General features: G+C 45.7%; 1 protein-coding gene and 1 long non-coding RNA gene across 3 annotated transcripts; one reads left to right on the plus strand and one right to left on the minus strand.

Moving 5' to 3' along the window:
- Positions 1-2,286, minus strand: LOC129736854 (uncharacterized). Its single transcript, XR_008733957.1, has 2 exons — positions 2,153-2,286; positions 1-1,388 (listed from the first exon to the last, which is right to left on the minus strand). It is a non-coding gene; the product is annotated as an uncharacterized LOC129736854 (long non-coding RNA).
- On the plus strand, positions 1,385-22,087 carry PKN3 (protein kinase N3). 2 transcript variants are annotated; one of them, XM_055720930.1, is made up of 22 exons: positions 1,385-2,866; positions 6,117-6,399; positions 6,959-7,107; positions 8,615-8,744; positions 8,858-9,009; positions 9,400-9,595; positions 9,901-10,092; positions 10,354-10,463; positions 10,953-11,096; positions 12,062-12,137; positions 13,097-13,283; positions 13,919-14,030; positions 14,887-14,960; positions 16,464-16,530; positions 17,125-17,216; positions 17,581-17,757; positions 17,846-17,908; positions 18,467-18,543; positions 19,115-19,257; positions 19,528-19,635; positions 20,212-20,292; positions 21,200-22,087. In XM_055720930.1, the coding sequence occupies exons 1-22, from the start codon at positions 2,846-2,848 to the stop codon at positions 21,410-21,412; spliced, it is 2,847 nt and encodes a 948-aa protein (XP_055576905.1). In that variant the 5' UTR covers positions 1,385-2,845; the 3' UTR covers positions 21,413-22,087. The 2 variants fall into 2 exon arrangements, with proteins under 2 accessions (XP_055576905.1, XP_055576907.1); XM_055720932.1 differs by having other exon boundaries at positions 6,135-6,399.
- Positions 22,088-22,683: the final 596 nt, after the last annotated feature.

Here is a 22,683-nt window from a genome sequence, read left to right on the forward strand (position 1 = left end):
TAAATAGTTAGAAAGGTTTGGTGGGTTTTTTTTAACAGATCTGTGTGCTTATTCATACTTGTCAATATAGGTTTTGTCCTTGTAAACAAGCATTATCTGAATCGATTTCTCAGTCATTTATGCCATTCATCTGAATCTGTAAGCTTCTTTGTACCACACTCAAACAGGTGCGTAACCGCAGTACTTTGTTTATTGGATACTGTTCCTGAATTTTGAAGCCATGCTTCTTCTTTTTTTTTTTTTAAGAGACTGAAATCAATGAAATAATTTCTCTGATGTACCTTCAAGATATCCTTCTCTTTGAAGGAATTAAAGTACCTTTAACTGTTACTTGATGTCACCATTTCTAAGAGTCTTTTTCGAAAGAACCAGTTACTAGTCCCAACCTCGGCAGTGCCTTTCAGGGGCGAGGCCGATGGCGCGCTGCTCGCGCGGATGGCGGGTGGCCGGTGCGACAGGAGCGATGGGGTGGTCACCGGTGACTGGAACAAGACGCTCCCTCCGGGGAACAGATTCATGCTTAATCTCTTGCCCTGCCTCTCGAGATAAAAATGGAAACTTCTAAGACTTCGCCGCCTCCGAGTGAGTGTGTGCTAGCAGAGGGCGCGGCCCCGTGCCCGCAGGTGCCCTCACTGCGCGGCGACGCAGGCGGGGTCCGCGCACGGCCGGGCCGGCTCCCCGGGCGGCCTAGAACGGGAGAGCCAGCCGAGGGGGAAGGGGGGCGCCCGTCCCCCGCGCCGCGCCCCCGCTTCCAGCGCCGCGGGCAAAGCTGCTAGCGGCTTCCCGTGCCCCCTCCCCCGGGGCCCGGCGGAGGACGGGGCTGCCGGTACCGCAGCAGTGCGTGCCTGGCTCCCGAGGCACCCCCGGGAGGCGCCCGAAGGAGCCCACACAGCTGGGCCCCGGTGTAGCCCCCGCGGGTCGAGCCCCCGCCCCCCTTCCCGCCGGTGGCACTGTCCCGGCAGGAGCCGCAGCGGGAGGCCTGGCCCCGGGCCCGCGAGCATCCCCGGCAGCCCGGCAGCCGGAGGGCCGTGCCCCACGGGATCCTGGAAGGGCCGGACAGGCATGCTGTGCTCCCGGCTGTGACACTCAGCTTCCCGTGGGACAGAGGCTGATGAGTGGGCAGGAACTGCAGATCCCACGCACCGGCCCCCTCCATCCGCAGGATTTGCCAGGGACCGTGGGGATGGGCTGAGGCCCTGGCTGGGATGCTGGGTAGCCAGAGACATCGAGTCCTCACCTCCGGGATCACTGTGGCTCAGAGGGCCAGCCACTGACTGGCCCCATCCCTCGAGGCTGGGGAGTTCACCCAGCCAAGTGGCCCTTGGCTAACGGCTCCAGCTCCTCAGGCTCCCCAAATCACCTCCAGCCCTCCCCGGAGGGCATGAGACCTGAAGGAAAGGCCCTGCGTGAACCCCAAATGCAGCCACCACCCCAGCGAGAGCTCCCACCACACCTGCCTCCAGCTGCCCAAGCAAGGCACAGCCCTGGGCCCGTCCGCTGGGACAGCGCCCGGCAGTGCCCCTCTCCGCCGAGACTCACGCCACGCCTGCCAGCTCCACTTCCCTTTCCAGCATTTCCACTGAATGAACAGCCTAAAGTAATTCCTTAAATACTAAACAGAGCCTGGACCATGCTACAAACAGCAACAGGTGCCAGAAGGGTTTAGATTAACCTAAAGCACTTGCTGTATTAACAACAGGAGCATGGTCAAAGCTTCTGTAGACGTTTAAGACTTCATTAATTCAACTCCTTTAAGCTAGATTTAAATTTCACATTTTCTGATGATTTCCTTTTACTAATTATTCAGCTGCAGATTGTTTACAAAATGCTTACACTAAAAAAGCCTGTTCTAATTAAATAAAAGGAAAAAAATCTGTTTATTAGTATATGTCTAGATTTGTACATGGGAATACTATCACCTCCGGATGCCTCCCGACTCAAAGCTGTGCAGACTGGAAAGGCGTACGTACCAGTGCAGTAACAGTAGTACATGGTACTGCTGGGAAGGGATCTTGCCAGCGGGGGTCTCTACCCCCCGAAGGCGGTGAGCATGCTTTCCGTCGGTTTCAGCCGGGCCTACGACACGCCACGTCAGCCCTGCCCGGCACGCCGGCACCTGGGGGTCCTGCCGCCTCGCCAGGGCCCCTCTCACCTGGGTGCCCAGCTGGAGGCCCAGGTCCTGCACGCAGGGGACAGTTCTGCAGACACAGTCGCTCCAGCACCGGCCCTGGGAACGGCCCCGGCCCCGCCGGGAAGCATCCTGCCTGAGGCGGAGCTGCGCTTTGCACGTTCCCCCCGCCAACACACGCCGGTAACGAGTCACTCCGGGGAGCTGGAGCTGGAAACCGCTCGACGGACGCGGCGCAGCGCGCTGGGCCCGGGCGGGGGCTTTTCCTCACGGCACCCGGAGGCGTCGGGAACCGCGCGGGGCCGAGTTACCGAGCCCCGACCCGGCGCACGGCCCCCCGCGGCCACGCCTCTCCCCAGCGGCCCGACGCGGAGGGCCGTGTCCGCGCTGGGGCGCGGGAGGTACCTCAGTCTCCTCAGCGTCCGGCCTGTCGCGCCGCTCCGCTTCCCGCCGCCATGCCGGCCGGGTCCCAGCTGCGCATTTCCCCTCAGGGCGGGCGGAGGGAGCGGGACAGCCTCCCGGCAGGGGCGGGAGCCGCGGCTGGCCCGGACCCGCGGAGCAGGGCCGGGCGCCGTGCGGGGAAGGGGCGCGCCCCGCGCCCCGAGGGCCGCCCGCCGGGCCCGCACCCCGCGAGAGGGCGCTGGCGGCGGCAGGCCGCTGCCCGGGAAGGCTGAAGTTTGAAAAAAGTGCCGGTTGCTGGCGGCGCCGGCCGCAGCAATGGCGTCGGGGACCCCGCAGGTGAGTGCCGCGCCCAGGGCTCAGAGGGGCGGCAGCGGGGCGGGCGGGGAGCGCCTGGCTTCAGGCGAGGGGGCTCGCAGGGGCGGAGGGGCCCCGTCTATCGTCCTGCCGGGAGGGCGCGGCGCCCCGCTCCGCCAGGAGCCCGCGGCCCCGGGGAGGGGAGTGGGGCCGCCGCTCGCTGTGGCCGCGGCCCGGGGCGGCGGGGGAGGCTGCGCGAGGCAGGTGGGGTCCCCTAAAGCTGCCTGCCGCTCCTCGCCTCAGGGAGCCGGGGGCCGGGCCAGGCTTGGTGCCCGCTGAGCGAACCCGCTCTGGGCATCGAGGAGGTGCGGGGGGCGAGGCGGCTGCTGCGGCTGGCGCGGGGCAGCCGGGGGCGGGCGGGCGGGCAGCCTCTGTGCTGGGAGAAACGGCCCTTTGTGGAACGGGTGCCGCGGCCGTTCCCTCCTCCCGTGGGGAGCGCGCAGGGCCGCCGGGGCGCCGCCTCGCCGCTGCAGCGCGGTGCTGCTGCGGGGGACGTGCCGAGGCGCCCTGGGGAGTCGGCGGGGAGGGCGGCTGCCGCCTCCGGCTCCTGGAACCGACAGGTCACGGCGGCGCCGGCGGCCGGGCTGGGGCCGGGGCTGCCCCGGCTGCGCGGGGAGCCGGGCGCCGCGCTGTGGCCCGGGGGTGGGGTGTCCCCGGGCTGCCCCGCGCCCACCCAGCGCGGCCCGGGCACCGCTGCCGTTCGCGCCCGTTCCGGAGCAGGCCAGGCGCTGGGGCACGGCACCGGTCTGGCGCAAGCGCTGGGTGAGCTCCGGCAGCCCCGCTACGAGTACCAAAAGCAGGCTGCTCTGGGTGTTTCTCTGCAAGCTGCAGACGTGTTTCGGGGTTGCGCTGGAGATGCACCCTGACGGGCTGACCCTCCCAGGGAGCCCGGAGCAGCAGCGGCACGGGCCCTGCCAGCGTCCTGACACAGCTCGGATTCCTGAGAATGCGAAATGGATCAACCCAAATGCGGGTTCAGCTTTCACATCCTCCTCGATAATAGAATGTTTATCTTCCTGGTGCAAGCAGTGCCAGTGTTAGGGCACTCTGATCCATACAGGGGAAGAAGGACCCAGTAAAACATGCCATGCTTGCGTTCTAAATATATTTAGAAAATTAGCATGGTGCATTAACTGGTATTCAGACTAGCTTTTGGCAGCGTGATCTGGAGGACAATTGATCTGAGAACTGCTCAGACGATACTTGTTCTCTGAATCGATACCCAGGTCTCCATATTCAGCACCCTTTATCTGTATGACTTTTGTACCACTGCTCATTCCGTTTTTCCGAGCTGGTCTAGGGGATGGATTGCTTACACCCGTTTGCTTAGTTTGGATAGAAAATAAATATGTATGCTTTTTCTAATTATTTAAATGAGAATTGCGACCAATGAATTCCTTCCAGTCACTTGATACAGACTGGATAAAGAGCTTTCTGATTTTCCAACTTAGAGCTGGTAAAAGTTGCCTGTGACTCAGGAACTCCATGATTCAAGCTCTTCCTCACAAAACTTTGGATGTTTTTCAAAGCTCTGGCTTAGTTCCTGGCTTTACTAATTGGGCGAGAACTTCCTAGAACCAGGATGTTAAACTGAATCTTTTTGTTTTGTTACCAATATGAACAACTCCTGTTTTGGCTATGGTGTATCTGTTGCAGGCCCAGCCTGGTTTTAGGCCAACTTTAAAACAGATTATTTCATTTTCCTTCTTCTTCAGTTATTTTGTTGTTAGACTGAAATCATAGCAAAAACTGATCAAGAATGGTTGGTTGGGTCTTTGGTTAAATACTTGTTCCTGTGTGAGCAGCGTAGGCTTTGTATGCGCAGCACACTGTTAAAGTGCAGTAATGTACACAAGTAACCCAAAACCAGTGTGGTTTATTGTTGGAAATGTGGTCAACTGATTAAAGAGTGTGAAAGCAAGTCAGGATTCCCGAGTTCTGTCTTTAGTCACTGACACGCTGTGTGACATTAAGTTGGTTAGTGTAGTGGAGCTTGACTGTGTGACCATTTCTTTTGCATGTAAGCAGGGGTATGGCGAGTTATTTATGTTAGTTTATTAATACATTAGTTGCTTTAAATGCCTTAAAGCCACTCTTCCTGCTGAAGAGAGAAACAGAACCTCTTGCTTGGATCTCTTAGGGCAGGGGTCCTCAAACTATGGCCCGCGGGCCGGATACGACCCCCTAGGGTCCTCAATCCAGCCCCTGGTACTTACAGACCCGCCCCGCCCCCCCCCCGCCCCCCCCCCCCCCCGCCGGGGGTGGGGGGGAAACCAAGCAGCCGCAGATGACTGCCTGCCACTGCATCCGCGCCGGCCCCCTGGTTAAAAAGACTGAGGACCCCTGTCTTAGGGTGTTAGGTGTAGCATTCTCATGGATAAAGCTTTTGCAGCTCCTCTCCGAGTCCAGTGCTTATTTGGTCAGTGAAATATACTGCTGCTGCCTATACTGCGTATGTCCTGAGTCTGCAAACAGAGCATCTCTGTCCAGAGCTGTTGATGAGGCATATATGAGTAGAACTAGTAGTATTGAAAATTATGTAAAACAAAGCCCAGAGCAAGCTTGAATGCTGCTAATGCAACTCAAAATAATCAGTGTTTTAAAGTGGCATTACTGCCTGTAAATCACAAGCAGAACAGAAATTGAGACAACAGCCTGCTTACCTTTTTGGATACTGAAGGACGTTAAGATTACTTGTTTGCTTGTTCATTTGTAGAAACAGCTGTAGGTTTTACATTTTTCTTCTTCAGGGCTAACAGCTGAGAGTTAATGCATGCTTACGACATTCCTAAAAAGCTCTGACAGGTTAGTTGAGACGTGTCTTTGAGCAGTCAGCACCAAGACATATTCAGCTAAAAATCTGTATCTACAACATCGTACTAGTAAAAGTTAATGCTAATCAGAACAAGGGAAACTACTAGCTGGGCTTTGATACTTGAAGAACAAAGATTTGTGTAGATATTAAATATCAAGGAGACAAGTAAGATGAAGGTTTTTCACCATTATGGTTTAAAACCAAACTAAGGCATGTCAGGATCAAAGTTGTGTTCTGTCCTCTGCAATTTAAATGTTGGTCTGGTCTTGAAACTTTGGTGAAAAGATTGGCTTTAGAATATGTGTGAACCAGTTTCTAAATGAAATGAAGGAGTGGAATGAAGGTATTGCTATATCGTGTGAATGGTTGAACCGTGTTATCTCTGAAATCCTCTTGCCCAACGCTGCTTGATTACAGGGCAGCTGTCTCTTGCAGCTGGGCAATGGTGTGAACTTAATGGATCCAAGCTTCCAGCAAAAACTGGAGGGTGAGAAGGAACTACTTCGCCGCGCTATACAGAAGGAACTGAAGATTAAAGAGGGAGCAGAAAACCTGCGTAAAGCGACAACAGACAGAAAGAATCTTGCTCATATAGAGCATGTGCTGAAAGCTTCCAACCGAAAACTGGAGCAACTACATTGGGAACTTCAGGAGCTTAACGCAAGGATTGTAATAACAGACAAAGAGGAGAGTAAGGCAGGTAGGTCTTGGATCATGACTGACAGGAAAATTCTGTTATAGTGCTTCAATATTTATGTATATTGAATTGATATATCTTACAAGAGGGCTTACAAGTAGAAGGAGTTTCTTCCACTGGTATTTAGCTGAAATGATCTGTGCAGTAAAAGGTTGAGAATGAGGCAGTAAAGGTGAAAGGAGGCAACATGAGGGATGAGCATAGAGAGAGGACCAGCTGAGAGTGCTGAGCACGGGCAATATTCAGGGTTGGGCTGTAGGCAGAACTGAAGAGATTTGAATAGAGTTTCTGGACAGTTGAACATCCAAATGTCCTACAGAATGAGCGAGTATAAAATTGGAAGAGTGCTTTTAGGACGGGTTCATTGATAAACTAAGAAATATTTACGGATATGAGCTTGAGCTTCATTTGAAATGGTGTTTTGCAGTCAGTTTTGTAGACAAGACCTTTTTTTTAACCTTATTTTATAGCCTAATCTTCTTTTATAGAGTCACCCGTTTATAACCCAGTGAAGTGACACCAGAAGAGATGACTAACGGTATTGATTGCATTGTTTGTGCAGATGGATCTGTATCTCCAGATTCTTGTCTCTGGGAAAGAAACCTGGACCCCATGGCAAGGAAGGTTGAAGCTCTGAAAAAGCAGCTGCATGTTGAAATGAAAGTGAAACAAGGAGCTGAGAACATGATCCAAATGTATTCAACGTCCAAGGTAAGCAGAAATAAGCGACCATTTGGGAACTTGGATTCCTGGATCAAAACCTGTAATTAAAGTCCATACACAAAACCTCTCTAATAATTGGTGTGTGAAAGAAATTAATTTGTGAAGCTTGCTTGACTGAATCCTAGCTCTGCATTTTGGTTCTCAGCATAGAGACAGCATGTCATGTTACTGTGCAGGGCAACCAATACTGCACTTGTGCGTTAGACTTCCTGCAACATGTTACAGATTTCAAGAATTTAGCAGGAATCAGAAAGGAATTGGATGGCAGATGTTTCATTTGCCAAGAGCTTAATCCAGTCTGTATTTACTGGATGCTGTGAGAAAGGCTTTTCTGAAAGTGTAGTTTGTTCCACTTTGGCCCTTTTTTTGCCTGTGCCTTTTTCTGAAGCATGTGGTGGTGATCACTGTGAGACGGGAGCTATCAGACCGTACAGACGGGCATAGTCTAGCAGTTTTGATCCTTTTGGCAGTTCTTACATGGCAAATGCTGATTGTGCTTCTGCTCTTGAGTGTTGCTTAGTAGTATTAATGACAGAGTTGGGAAACATGCTGTTTTAATTTAGCCATGTATTTTCATGTAGTCTTATGTAGTCTCAGTGGAAAGTGCTAGGTACCTAGAGAGTAGCTTGTGTTATCATTCTTGAACAGATGAACAACCCTTTGGAAGGATCCACCTCTCCCTACCAGCTACAGATTCTACATTACTTCTTTGGTCTAGGTGCTTAACTTAAGCTGGCTGAGTGCCAGCGTACAGGCATCTGACCTCAGTGCTCATAGTGACTCTAGACTAGAGGCAGATTTGAGCCAGAGAAAAGCATCTCATAGGAAGTGACATGGTAGGACTGCTATCTCTAGAAAAACTGTTCCAAGCCTGGGAAGTTAGTAAGAGTGGTATAAGAGGTACATTTGGTCACTGACTTGAGGAACCTTTAAAAAGCATTGGTATTGTGCACTTGAGTTGACGTGATGTTTTGATATCACTAGATTGTTTAGAATAGAGCACAGCATGTGGTATCTCTTTACCTGAGAAAAATTTTCAGAGGTTTACTGGTTTCATATGCATCCCATGTTTTGAGTTTGGCATTGTCCTATTTAAAAGTCAAAGGATAATAATAATTAAAAAAAAATATCCAAGCTTACTATGAAGCCTAATTCAGTAAGACCAGCAGTGTAAAAGGTTGTGATGTTTTTATGTGTTCAGAACCTCTGCTCACAAAACACTGTAAGCACAGTTAACCAGTGAACCACAAGGCTCAAGGTTTGGTATTAACTGGACATGTCCTTGACCTGTCCTTTCCCTCTACAAATGGAGATAGTATAAAAGTCCTTGATCCTCAGCGATGTCTCCTTTACATAACTGCTTACGTATGCCATTTCAGAATCATTTATGACCCTTCTTTTAGCTACCATCTCGTCACATCATATGTGAATACTTCATCATAATCCATTTTTAATGAGCATGGTTCTCTCTCTGCCTATGCTTTGCTTTTGGCAGGAGCGGAAGCTGCTGGCTACAGCTCAGCAGATGCTTCAGGACAGCAAGACAAAGATTGAAATAATCCGCATGCACATTGTGAAAGTATCTCAGTCAACAGGAGGGATGGAAGATACAGTGGATCCAGCAGGTAAGGTGTTTTAAGTAACTGATACCACCCTGAACAGATACAGCCGAAGCCCTGAGATCCACGATACTCACTCAGTTTTCATCCTCGCCATATTTTATCTTCCAAATGGGTAGTGAGGATGGGGACCACCATCAGTGCTTTGGAGCTGCGTATTGAGGAGCTGAGACATCACCTGCGCATTGAAGCTGCTGTAGCTGAGGGGGCAAAAAATGTGCTGAAGATCCTAGGAGGGAATCGGGTACAGGATCGCAAGTTTTTGGCTGAGGTAAACACTTGCTCGGGCTTTCCTCTCTCATCCTCTCAAGAGGATGGTTTCATGACTCAGTGTTAGTGATTTAGCATGACTGAGTAGTTAACCAAGAGTTATTATTTTGGAAAGTTCCTGTCCATGTGTGAGGACAGACTGATTGGGTTCACTTTCCCTTCTAGGGATAACATTCCTCGCTTTGGTGAAATTTCTCAGGAAGGTCAGAAGTGACACTGATGGGGTATTTAGTATCTATGGGAAAATATTATGCCTTGTTCCTTTATTAGTAAGATGTTATCTGGCCATTTCTGAACTTACTCTAGTAGTTCATAATGGATTAATAGTACCTGGACTGGGGCTGTACATTGAAAATTTCTGCCTGCTTTCCATTCTACTTCATATTGCTAGGCTCAGGGTCGTTTGCAAGAATCATCTCAGAAGATTGACCTGCTGCGTTTGTCCTTGGAACATCAACTTAGTGAGCTTTCTCCCGATCATCCAAAAAGAGCACTCATCAAGCAGGAACTAATAAATACTTCCTCCCTGGGAGCTCAGCATGGTGGCATCCAACCTACTTCAGTCATCAAATCTACAGCCCTTACAGGTATGTGAATCCTGCACAGCATGTTGTTGTGAGGAGGACAGAGGGAGAGATGAGTTGCATTTGTTCTCTTTGTAATGCTTCTTGTTATATGAACGTTTGGTTTTCTAGGAACTGGATTTATGTCTTCTAGGCTAGCCAGAGCTTTCTGTTTGTATGGATTTGCAGCCTGTTAATCTGGGGTAGATTTGAGCTATTAACCAAGAAATCACGAATCTAAGAAATTATTGGACCCCTGTGAGGACAGGCTGACTGGAATCACTTTATTGTTTACATAATAATATTCTTACTGTCCTAAAATTCCTCAGGAACACTGGAAGTGAGACTGATGGGGTGTCAGGATCTATTGGAAAATGTTCCAGGACGTTCCCGAATGACTAGTTCTTCTCCCATCTGTGGCAGCCCGAGTGATTTGAGGTCCCTTTCACGAACACGAGTTGGCTTGGGTATCCATGGTCGTAGTGTTGCAGGAAAGTACCTGCGGAGCGAAGAGCCATGTAGTGAGTATGGGGGCACTCCCTCTTGAATTGTGAGTGGCATGTGGGAGCATGGGGGCTTCTTGTCACGGTACTAGGTTAGCCTGGTATGAGTGTCATTATAAGAAACCTGGTTTCTGCAAAACTGAAGAGAGAGAATAAATTGTGTTATACCTGGTGGTCCTAGTACTCTCCTGGAAATTACATTTGGTTGGGATATTCACTTGCATCATGAGAGATTTTCTTTGGTAAGAGATTGTAATCTATGTTTTCTCCTTTGTCCAGATGAGGTACTTGCTGTGCTCAAAGTGGACAATAAAGTGGTTGGCCAAACAAACTGGGGACTGGTTAATAACCAGGCATGGGACCAGAGCTTTGTCATTGAGCTAGACCGGGTAAGTCTGCCCCAGGTTCCCTGTGTTGTGTTTGGGTTTCCATTTCAACTTACCTGATTTGCTCATTTAGCTGCCATTCCACTTGATTCAACTCTATATTGCTGCTGTCCCTATGTCCTTTTATGTGTCAGTTATCTTAGCCTTCTCCTGAAGGCAGTGCATCTCTGGCAGAGCCTGAACAGCATCTGTTGTCCTGCTCTTCTTATCTGAGCAGTTTTATTTCATCTTACCAGCAAAGTGGCTGTCAGGAATTTCTGAAACGGAGAGCCAAGACAGCCATCTCCAAGAGGGTCCGTGGCTAAGAAGAGCTGAAAACATCAGAGAAAGCAGGGAACAGAAGGATTAAAGAAGTTTCTTAGGCACACTATTTAGTTTACTGATTTTTTTATTTTTACAACAGCATGTGCATGCCATTTCCAGAGCATGGGGCAGTATGTAACTCTTCTGTTTTTTTTTTTTTTCTCCCCCACCACTCCCCCATCCCACCAGTCTCGTGAGCTAGAAATTGCAATTTATTGGAGAGACTGGAGAGAACTATGTGCGGTGAAGTTTTTACGTTTGGATGATTTCCTTGATAATGAACGCCACGGGATGTGTCTCTCACTCGAACCCCAAGGAATGCTTTTTGCAGAGGTATAAATGTAAGCTTTGTTTCTTTTTGAGAGAACTCTTGTCTGTTTAGGGTGCCTGCCCTACAAGCAGTTGTCCAACCCAGAACACAAGGAATGGAAGGAGCAATAGTCTAGAAGGGTAGAATGACACCCGAAATCCTTTTGCATCAGTATCACACATAAGGAACAACATGATATAATAGATGTACACATGCCATAGCCCAGGGTGACTCTTCAGCTGCTCTCCTGTAATTATATATGTGTGTGTGTGCTGTGTAATCCGTTGGTTTTTATTTGCTTTCATTATGAGTCATCAGTGACACTTTAATTAAACATATGGCTTAATGGTCAGAATTGAATCACAGAGACTCTAGAATGCGATATCCAAATTCCCTCTGGGTATGCTTATTTAATCATCTTTCTGAGGCTAATAATAGTTTGAAGTACCATCAATGAAGAGATCACCCAGATAATCCCTTAAAAGCCGCAGTACTTTCTCCTTTGTGTTGGGATGAAAGTTCCTCTGGCTATCTTTCCAAAAGTAGGATCTTAACCTTATGTACCAAAATTTGCCTTCTCTCCTTGCCACTTTGGATTTTTGTGAGTTTGTTTTGTGAGGGTTTTCGGTTTTTTTGTTTTTTTACTTCTCTACCACAGAGTATTACTTTTTTTTACCCTACAGATGGATGTGTTCTTTATGCATGGCTTTACAAATTAGATTCACTTTGTTTGGGATACAAATTGGTCTTAATTCTGGGGGTTTTCTGCATTTCAGGTAGCAGAAAATGCAAACATCTAAAACCATAGTTGAAGTAACAGGTATTTAGAGGGTGAAGCTAGAATAATGCAGTCTGGAGTCTATGGGAGTGACTCCTAACTTACCATGCAGATGGGAATGGAGAATTTGATGAGGGAGCAGGCATGTGTGAAAGTTTGTTCACAGCATAAACGAAGAATCCTGACAAATCCCTTTTGCTTCTCTGACAGGTGATGTTCAGTAATCCCATCATTGAGAGGAAGCCAAAACTGCAGCGACAGAAACGCATTTTCCCCAAACAGAAAGGTGAGCTGCTACAGAACTGGCTACTTACTCTCTCAGGTGTGTTGGTGAGGGCAGGGGTTTGCACAGGCAGGCTGGCATGCACTGCTATCCCATTCAGTTTGTGAAATATTAAAATGCTTGCTAATTACTGTGTGTAAATAGGTAGGTTTTATTAGAACATGAAAGTTTCTTTGGTCAAAAAAAGTGCAGCCTGGCTGCAGCATGGTGTTTCTATTCACAATTAACATTGTTATGAAGGTATAATTCCTAGTCATTTAACAGACTTCTTAGCAAGATCCAGGACTCAAGCTGTACTAATTTAACTAGCAATGTGTTTACTGATGAACAGGTATTGGAAGGTTTTCTGGAAAACTCTGAATTATAGAAGACTGTAGCATGAACAGGCTACTGATTATCTGTCAAATCTCTAGAGCTAGCATCTCAGATCAATAGTTTAGGGACCGGAATACTTTCAAACTATCTTTTTCGCCTGCAAATTCTTTTTGTGAAGCTGAGTAAGGTAGGATTTTACATACTGAGAAGTCCTGGCAGTGGGGATAAATGAGATTTTATGTTTATATTCTTCAGGAAATAATACAAATAATGAAAACATCCCAAATGTTTCACTCTTTTAAGACAGTTTCAGAAACTTTCTATGAACAGGCTGCATGATTAAAATGCAGTGTTGAAATAGAAGAAAACCTGATTTAAAATAAAATAAATTTTTAATGTTTTATGCAATTACCACTTGAGTATTGTTACGGTATTTTATGGAGCTGAACTTAGGGGAAACAGTAGGTCTGTTTCATCGTTATCTTTATTAAACTTTCTTCCCTGGAAAAAAACCCATTCACCCTAGGGTGGGCTACCTTTTTTTGAGTAACCCGCAGGTGTTTGGGTGGAAACAATGATGAAATGGTACAGGAGATTATAGTTTGTGCGTTGTCATCTCACTGGTGTTTTGACCCTGACTCCTCCAGGGAAGGAATTTCTCCGAGCTCCTCAAATGAACATGAATGTTGCTGCTTGGGGTCGATTGATGATGAGTTTCCTCCCTCCATGTAGTTCCATGAGCACCCTGAGTCCCCCACTTCATGATCCTGTGCACACAGACTTCTCTCCGGTTCCCCTGCAAAGTCACGTTGACTCAGTTTCCAAACTGAGTAGGTAAGTCATATTCTGAGTGTTGCTGGATAGCACTCTGGAACAGATTGTAGGATAGAACTTCACGTTCTGTTGCACCTTACTAAGGTGGACGAAGATACTGATGAGAAAAATATCTGTGGATCTTAATTCAGGGCTTTAAGAAAAGCCAATGGTGCCTGAAATGATGTGGTTTTAAGTGGGGTGTTCAATACACTGTGGCTAGCCCTGGTTTAGTGTTAGCGGTCAGACTGATTTTCAGAATTGCTGTCCTGACAAGCAGTGAGTGTGTCCCAGAGCCAAGGGAACTTCAGCAGCTTGCTTTTTCCTCTGCAGTAAGATCCGTGGCCATGACAGTGGTTGCAAGCAGTGATACAAAAAAAAAACCCTCACCCAAAAGCAGATTTTCAAAAGTTATTTTATATACACAGAAAGACGTGCTGTAAAGGAAAGAGAATCCCCCTCATCAAATGTCTTCACCAATATAGTAACTAAAGTCTATGCAAGGTCACAATGTGATTGTTGTGGTAAAAATGCGCTCTTCTTTCATGAGGTTACATGTACCCCAACCACTAGCATAGTGTAGCACTCAAAAGGTAGGTAGCTAAGCGTTTAAATACGCTGTGGTAATCTCCTTCAATTTTGTCTTACCAATGCAGCGACTTTCCTGTGGCTAAGCTTACGGTTCCTGATGAAGCTCCACCCAAGCCTCCACGCCTTTTTCTGATGGCCAACTCCAAAGAATCAACACTGTCTCCTGCAGATTCTCCGGTAATCATCTAGGCTAACAGGGAGGCTTTTCTTTGTTGGTTGGTATCTTTTAAGGCTCAGTTCTTATTTATTACTGGAGAAATTAACTATACTTTAGGCAGGTGCCGCCTCATTAGCTAGCTGATCTCCAGTGATTCAGAATTTGTGGTTTGTGTTGCATCTCATCATGCAAAAAGTGCTGCATATCTCTTCCCGCCCCCCCTCCCCGTTCTTTTTTGTTCTTTTTTGTTCTTTTTTTTTTTAAATTATAAGTTGCTTTTCTTGGAGAACCAAAATGGGAGGTAGGTCAGCATTGCAAGTTCAGGGCAAGAATACAGAACAGATGACTGCACAGGAAAGCAAGGAAGGAGGGTCAGCAGGCTTTTAGGACCAGAAGAAATTCTTTGTCATTAAAGAAACTGGGCAAAGCCAAGAAGAGCTCTACTTTTCTGACAGGAAGCAGCAGGAAAATTGCTTTGAGTAGTATAATGGTTAATGACCTGTGTTCTGCCACACGTTACCCTTTCTCATGTGGCTTTGGTGACACAGGAAACTGCGTTCTTTGATCATTGTGAGTCTTTTGGGGACATGGGATGCCTTTTTTCTAGAAAGGAAATGTTTTATCCTAGACTTTTAGAAGTGTTTGTTTTCAGGAGTTTGAACGTATCAAAAAATAATGTACGTGGGAATAGTTTTGTGTGACCACAGACAATCTGCTTTCAAACTGCTTCGCCCCAAGCAGAGGCGATGACCAACTGCAAGAACTTGTCTGTGGTTATGCTGGATCATGACAGAGAAGAAAATTTGGCCGTGGGTGTTCAGGTCTGACTTGGTGATTCCAGAGGATGACACACTGTAATCTTCTTTCTGTTCCTAGTGTCTGAAGAGGCTGCATGTTGAGAAGTCTTGTGGCTCTGCTATGACAGAATTTCCAATCCTGGCATCTCCAAGGTAACTATAGACAGCATGGGCTGTCTTGGATCACAGATTAAAGAGGCACTGCACTGAAATTTTGAGCATGCAGTCTAAAATTCTGCTCCGGGTATGCTTTGGTTTCTCAGCAGCAAACTCTTGGTGCTGAGTGCAGACAATACCGTGACAAGTCTGCTCTGAATTTTGCTTGTCCAAGTGTCTACTGCACCTTTATCTGTTTATTAACCCCAATACTTAGCCTATTGATAGACTGTACGCTACAGTGTAATAGATGATTTTACATTTTACTAAAGTGACTTAATTGTCTTCAGGTGTTTCCTTGTGTTGGAAGTTTTATGGTGTAGCATATTTAGATGTGTCTGCATCCTAAGTAATACATTTCAGAAACACTTTTGGCTTCCCTCATACTGTTTCTATTGATATGCAGGATACATTACCTTTCATTATGTAGGGAAGCATTAAATAGTAACTTGTTGATAGTCTATGGCAGTTTTATGTACACAATTTGTATGTAACAAAGATACACAGCAGTAAAGATACCAAATTAAAAAAAAATACTACACTACTGTTGAACAAATATTGACTGAAAAAGCACAAATAGCAAAATCTAAGCTGATCTTGCAGTTCAGATCATAGAATTACATTCATAATTTTATCATCACTTTTGAGGGGGTCCCATCTTCAAAACCACGTAGTCAGGATACAGTCAGGCACCTATCTGCCTTCTCTCAGAGAAGGCTGAGGAGGGAGTTGAGTCCTTCATGAGTAGGTACTTAGCCCTTCATTTCATTTACTGGAAGAGTTCGGAGTGTCTGCTGTCTTTTAAAGATGATCCTGGACCAGAGTGTTTGGGGTGTGGGTTGTTTGTTGATTTTGTTGTTTTGTTTTGGTATTTTTTTAGTTATTTCCAAGCAATTCTGCAGCTTTGGTTTCCTTGGTAACACCTTGTGGCTGACATAACGTTCTATAGCATCTCTTTATTCAGCTACTTTTTTACCAGCAACATCTTATGTCTGTTGTCTCACTGTGTTTTGTTTCCAATTCCTGTTTGAGAACTTCTGTTCTCCTTACGCTGTTGTCCTACTAGCACTTGATATACGTGTTCATGTTTGATTAACACAATTGCTCTTCAGTCTGCCAAAAGGATTGTAGGCATAACTGGATTTTACTGCTCCAGGGGTGGGGGTGGAGGGGAACTGATGCTGTTATGGGAAGTAACAGAGAGAGTAAGCCTTGCAGAGTCAGTATTATTGCTCCTGTTGCCAGTACAGATGAAGTCAGACTGCTGCCATTGGGAGCAGTTTCTTCACCTTATGGTTAGCTGCTCCTTTCTTCCATGGCAGAACAGCAGCAGCAAGCCTAATTTTTCAGGATTTCAGCTTAGGCAAGGTGTGGTTGACACAGCTGTTTGCTTTTCCTTTTGCTGTACAGAGCTTCTTCCCCTAACACTAATACATGCTCCTTTGTTATCTGTTTATGCATCTTTTGGGTATTGTCTCAGCAATTCTTCTTTGTCTGCAGGAAAAGGACAGTTCAGCTTGAGGATTTTCACTGCATTGCTATGTTGGGACGTGGCCACTTTGGGAAGGTAGTGTAGAAGTGTACACTTTGTGGAAGGGGGCACTAGGACTGTGATTGTGAAGATGGGCCTCTGCCTCAGTCTGAATAGAAATGTTGCAGTACAGAAGAGATTTGTTGCAACGCAGATATGTGACACAAACCCAGCCCAACCACACAAGCAGATGATAATTGTCGTTAACAGTCGAAACTCTGGAAGATTTGTGGCCTCAAAGCCTGGAGAAAACCATCCTGGGAGTGCTAAGTCATTTCATAAAGCACACAATTACCATTCCTTTCATTATCATGGTAGTTACTAGTGGAATAGCTCCCTTCCCAAAAACTGTGTGCAGTTGCTTGCTGTGAGCGCTCTGAGGTGCTCACAAACAGCACTGGGCCAGCTGTGATAGTGCTGTTTGTGAGAATATAACTTACACTGACATTCTCCTGGACTGCTGCAGCACAAGGAGCAGTAAAAAGTGCTCCATTTTTGGAGTTACTTGAGCTCTTGAGCTTGGTTTTGAGAATGACTAGAGTGGTTGGAAATTTTGTCAATGGGAGTTGAAGCAATCTGATAGGGAAATAATAGATTTGTTTGAAGTACAGCTTTTCTGTTGTCTTTCAGGTACTGCTGGCCCAATACAAGGCAACTGGGAAGCTGTATGCTATCAAAGCCTTGAAGAAAAAAGATATTATTAGGAGAGATGAAATTGATAGGTGAGCTTTGTTTAGAGATGGTACTGTTTCCAGATGCTACACTAACACACCTGTAATCAAATGTGAGTAGGTACGATCTGTATTGGTCATGGCACTATTAAGGTTAAATGTGACCTTAAGGCTTGGGTAACTAACGTCAGGCACAAGGGAACTTGTAACAGTGATGCTTTCTAGCTTCTGGTAGAATAACACCTGAAGAACACTCTGAAACACTGGAAGTATTCAAGATAAATACCGTATTAGCCCTCGGTTTTTATTTCTCTAACTTAAGATGTAAAGATTTTCTTCTTCATCCTGTCTTTCTCAAAACAGGCTTTTCTGCCAAGTTTTAACATTGACGTTTTTGTTCTTTGAATCCTGGCAGCTTGAACTGTGAGAAGCGAATATTTGAAGTGGTCAATTCTTCTGATCATCCATTCCTTGTGAACATGTTTGCGTGTTTCCAGACACCTCATCATGCTTGTTTTGTGATGGAATATACTCCAGGTGGTGATCTTATGATGCGCATACATGAAGATATCTTTCCGGAACATATGGCACAGTGAGTTAGAATTAGTCTGGTTTCAGGCACTATAAATTTTTAACTTGATTCTTGTATATATTTCCTGATAACTGTTTCTCTCTTTTAGGTTTTATACAGCCTGCGTAGTCTTGGGGCTCCAGTTCTTGCACGAGAAGAAAATTGTTTATAGGTAATGCAGCAAGGAATCATGCATAAGACAGTTCAGCAACTTGAAAGTTTGTTTGTCCTGTAGTGTCTGGAGCTCACTGTCTTGCTGGGTTTCTAATCTTTCTGTCTGTCTTTATTTTCCCCATCGGCTGTTTTTATCAGCTTGTTCATCGTGCTTACAGTAAAGAAAGTCATCTAGAAGCTATTCATCTGACATGTTGCAGGTGATTAATCCTCTGTGACCTGTCAATACATTCTAGGGGTCACCTGTAAGTCACTGCTTTCTTTTTTACTGTGATAGTCAAGTAATTGGTCACACTGTTGTGGGATGCTCTTTTTCCAGATGAATAAGCCCCACGCAGCTCCAAGCTGCTTTGTGAGTCTGTCATTAAGAGGAAAATATCAATAAATTAAGGGGAGTCTTCCAAGTAACACATGATTTTAAACCAAATGTGGACTTCACTCAATTTAGCTTTTATTGTCTTCATTAACGTCTAGTTTCTGCCTCTTGCAAAGCAAGATGTTGGATGGCAATCCTCAGACTTCACCTACCATTTTCTTTCCTCTCCTTTGCCTGCAGGGACCTGAAATTGGATAATCTTCTTTTAGACGCAGAAGGATTTGTGAAGATTGCAGATTTTGGATTGTGTAAGGAAGGTGAGTGACTTTGGTGAAGCTGAAATTGAACCCGTTTAGGATCTGGGATTTAGTAATGTGTTCACAAATACAGGTGCTGACACGGTTGTGGGTAACTTGTATTCATCTCCATCTTAAAAATAAACCAAAACCCACCAAAAGCAAAACAAAAAAACCCTACAAACCAAACAACAAAACCCCCTCACCTTTCTGGCCATGATGAACTTGGAAAGAGTACTTTGTCCTTTAATCTTCAGGAAAGTTATGAAGGAGTTCACAACGTGTTTGTTCAAAAGAGCCAGAATATAGGGTACTACAAAATGTGTGTTTGAGTGAATGAACAATGGAATCTGCAGGGAGTTTCCTTGGTTTTGCTGTTTATTTAAGCATTGTCTGTGTATTTCTTATTTGGAGTTGTTAGGGGCCTCAGGTTTCGTACTTCCTATTTGACATTTACAGCCATTGAAGAGAACCTTTGCCCCATTAGCAGCATTTGACTATCGTGATAAACTCTGGCTTTCAGAAGGTGAGGCTGCGTGTGATGCATTTGGCAATGTGTGCTGGACATTTACCAAAGTGTTTTTTCCTACAGGAATAGGTTTTGGAGACCGCACAAACACCTTCTGTGGCACCCCTGAATTTCTGGCTCCAGAAGTCCTGACCGACATCTCTTACACTCGGGCAGTAGACTGGTGGGGACTGGGCGTACTCATTTATGAGATGCTTGTTGGCGAGGTAAGGCCATCTTTCTCCAAGAAAGTCGGTTTCCAAGAAAGAACAAGACTGTTCTCCCTGAGCAGTCTTGAGGAGCATAGCACCCGACCAGCTGAGATAAAATTTTGCTGAATGTAGACAACTATTTATTAGTAGTTAAATTACATTTTTCTGATTCATAGTGCTTGCCAAATACTAGTTAATCCATACAGCCCTCCACTGTTCTCATCTCTATTTAATAGTAAGGAATGAGTGCTATATGTATTAAATAATAATATGTCACAATTGCAGTCACCATTCCCTGGAGATGATGAGGAAGAAGTCTTTGACAGTATTGTCAACGATGAAGTCCGGTATCCACGATTCCTTTCATCTGAGGCACTTTCTATAATCCGTAAGGTAATGGGTTTGATGGGTCTCTGGGAGCCTGAGGAATCTGCGTTTACTGCATGAGTGGATCCAGAGGGGACTCTGTTAGGACCGATAACATTTATGTGCGTAACCTGGAGCTGCCTACACATACTAAGGAAATACTGAAGATTTACACATATTTTTCCTTTACTTCTCTTTATATAAGTGTTATTCTTTTGTCTAAGGGTGACTAAGCAGACTTCTTATTGAGGTCTGTTGCTGCTAAGTCTGAAATGGAGAAGTGTTGAGTCAAGGGCAGGAATGTCTGAGTTATTCAGTGGGGATGGCTTGATTTGGTTTTTTGAATTGTGACACAGTAGTCACAGGTGCACAATTAAGATGAGATGCTTCATGCGGTTTATAGCGGGTATCTCATTGATGTTGGCAAGTTGTTTACAAGGAACTAGGTCTGAGCTATTACTAGCAGATTATGACCTTGCTGCAAAGTGAGAATGAGAAGATACTGAGGGTTCAGTCCATCTCCTTTCTTGTTTTTCTCTCTGGAACATTATTTCTGTTCTTCCTTGTTCCCGTTGTTTAATTTTGAACTGATATTTCCTGCAGCTTCTTCGGAAATGTCCAGAGCGTAGACTGGGAGCAGGGGAAAAAGATGCAGAAGAGATTAAAATCCAGGCCTTTTTTAAGGTAGGAGCTCACTTAACCCCTCCCCCTCATGTTAGAGCAGAGATTGATATGCTTTCTGTTGGTACTGAGGCATGTTTCCATGAGTTATCAGTGAGATCTTAGTGGTGGCTTCTGTTGCGCCTTATTGCTCTAGTCAGGAATATGTGTTTCAATTTGTGTTTGAAATTACATCCCCCGTGTCATAAAGCACATTTTCTGGGACCTGTAAGTTTCCAGAGCCAGTTTGTTGTTTCTGATTGTCCTGCTTCTATGTACAAATATATCTACCTTTTGAACCATCAACAAATATCCCTTCTTAAATCAAACTGCACCAGTCAAAGATGCTGTCTGGTGATGACAGTGACCACCAGTCGGTCTATTTGATGGCACCTGCATTTGCAGGATGTACGTGAATCCTAAGAGAAGTTGAGGTTAGAGACACATTTGCTTTGGGTCAAGGGTACACACCTACTCCAGGCAGCAGGGTCACCATTCCGCCTTGTCAGTACCCGTCTGCCAGAAGCTGTCGGCCTTATAGCCCCTGGCTGGCTTTGCGCCGGAGGCAGAGAACTTGGACATCAGCAGAAATTGCTGGGAAGTCCACAGATCCACTTGGCCACAGCTGCACTTTTTGGTTTTGTCCCTCCTATGTATAGTTTGATCTGTTCTTTTGTTTCTTGGTATTTTGAAGAACAGCCTTAGACTGTACGGGATCTCTGTACTACCTGGCCTGCGCAGACTATGCTGTTATGCTGTTTGTTTTGAGCATTTTTTCAGTTCTCTCTGCCCTCCCCCCCCCTTTTTTTTTTTTGTGAATTAGTAGAAAAAAGACATGTTGCAAATGATCTGGAAGGGAGGCTGTAATCCTCCCTCTTGCTTTCACATTTCATAATTGTCAATCTGGCCTGTTCACTTCCATCTCTTACAGGAAATTGATTGGGATGCCCTGTTTGCCAGGACTCTGAAGCCCCCTTTTGTGCCCACTTTAAGAGATCCCACCGACATTAGCAATTTTGATGAAGAGTTCACATCACAAAAGCCAATCCTTACTCCTCCAGAGGAGGTTGCTCTGCTAACCCATAAGGAGCAGACTGTCTTCAAGGACTTTGACTTTGTCTCCAGACACCTTTTAGAAGTTTGATTCCTGTGCTGTAAGAAACATGAACAGATTGTTACCACCTTGAGAGAGCGTAGAGAGGACTTGGCATGGGCAATGGAAAAGTCAACAGAATTCGTAGAACTGGTAGTGCTGATGACCCCGGGATGAGAGTGCCCTGCAAGCTCAGTTAACCTGCTGTGGTTTTCTCAGCCTCGTTTGTCAGAGGGATGCTGGATATCAGTTATCTGTAAGGAGTAATTTGTGTTTGACAGGATGTATCTTTTGCTGCATTGAATATAGACGGAAATTTGAAATTTAAGTGGAACTTAGAGAAATCAAATAATCTCCGCAACCCAGGTTACTCTTTGCAAAAAGCCTAAGTAGGTAGCACGGCTTTTTAAAGTTGCATAGTAGCAGGGGGAAATGGACGCTGCTCACCTGTTTTCTAGAAAAGCATTCCCTGTTTGTAACAATTTTATGCCCGTTTCCAGTTATAACTATGTGCATGCCAGAGAAGGAATGGATTTTAACACTACCAAGACAATGACGTTTGGGTTTGATAATGATCCAAGTGACTTATCTTAAGGAAAAGGAGTCTCTCTCTACTTTTGAGGATGCTGAAACTTAGCTGTTGTTTTTAATGATATAAAACCACCACAGCTTTGCACATGCTTTTTTATTATTATTATTAATAAAAGATACCTTTCCTTATAATGACATTTCAGCTTTTCATCTCTTTCATGTTAGCCGAATGTTTCAGATCAGGGCTAGCCACATTCTGCTCAACAGGCAGGATTTTATTTGTGAATGTCAATAGCAATACTTTCTTTCTTCCTTCCTTCTCACTCATCTGTGCATATTGCATGGTGTCATCAGCTGTCACATACAAATGACTGCAGTCAAGTTGTCTCTCCACAGATTTTATCTATGTGTATATCCTGTGTCTTTTTTTGGATAGCTAAATAATGACAGTGTTAATATTGGAAAATCAGTAAGTTAAGGTGATTTCATGCCCCTGGTAACAGATCTTGTAATTATACTTCACAAGATACATTTTCTTCTCTTAAATTTGTAATGTTAGCTTGTTGGGCAAAAAAAGGAAGGGTATCCAGAAATGAAGCATCCCACTGGTGACAAACAGGGATGCACAGCTACTACTCTTTTCACTCCGTCTTCAACAGAGGTAGGCAGAAGTTGAACTAATGTAATTGTGCTACATCTGGAGATAAGGTTCAGGTGCAGCTAGCAAGTTGCCACTATTAAATCATGGCTGGTCTAAGTGCCTGAGGATTCAGAGAGGTAAGAGCTATGTT

The sequence above is a fragment of the Falco cherrug genome, chromosome 9 (assembly GCF_023634085.1).
Source record: "Falco cherrug isolate bFalChe1 chromosome 9, bFalChe1.pri, whole genome shotgun sequence".
In the NCBI taxonomy this organism is placed as follows: domain Eukaryota; kingdom Metazoa; phylum Chordata; class Aves; order Falconiformes; family Falconidae; genus Falco; species Falco cherrug.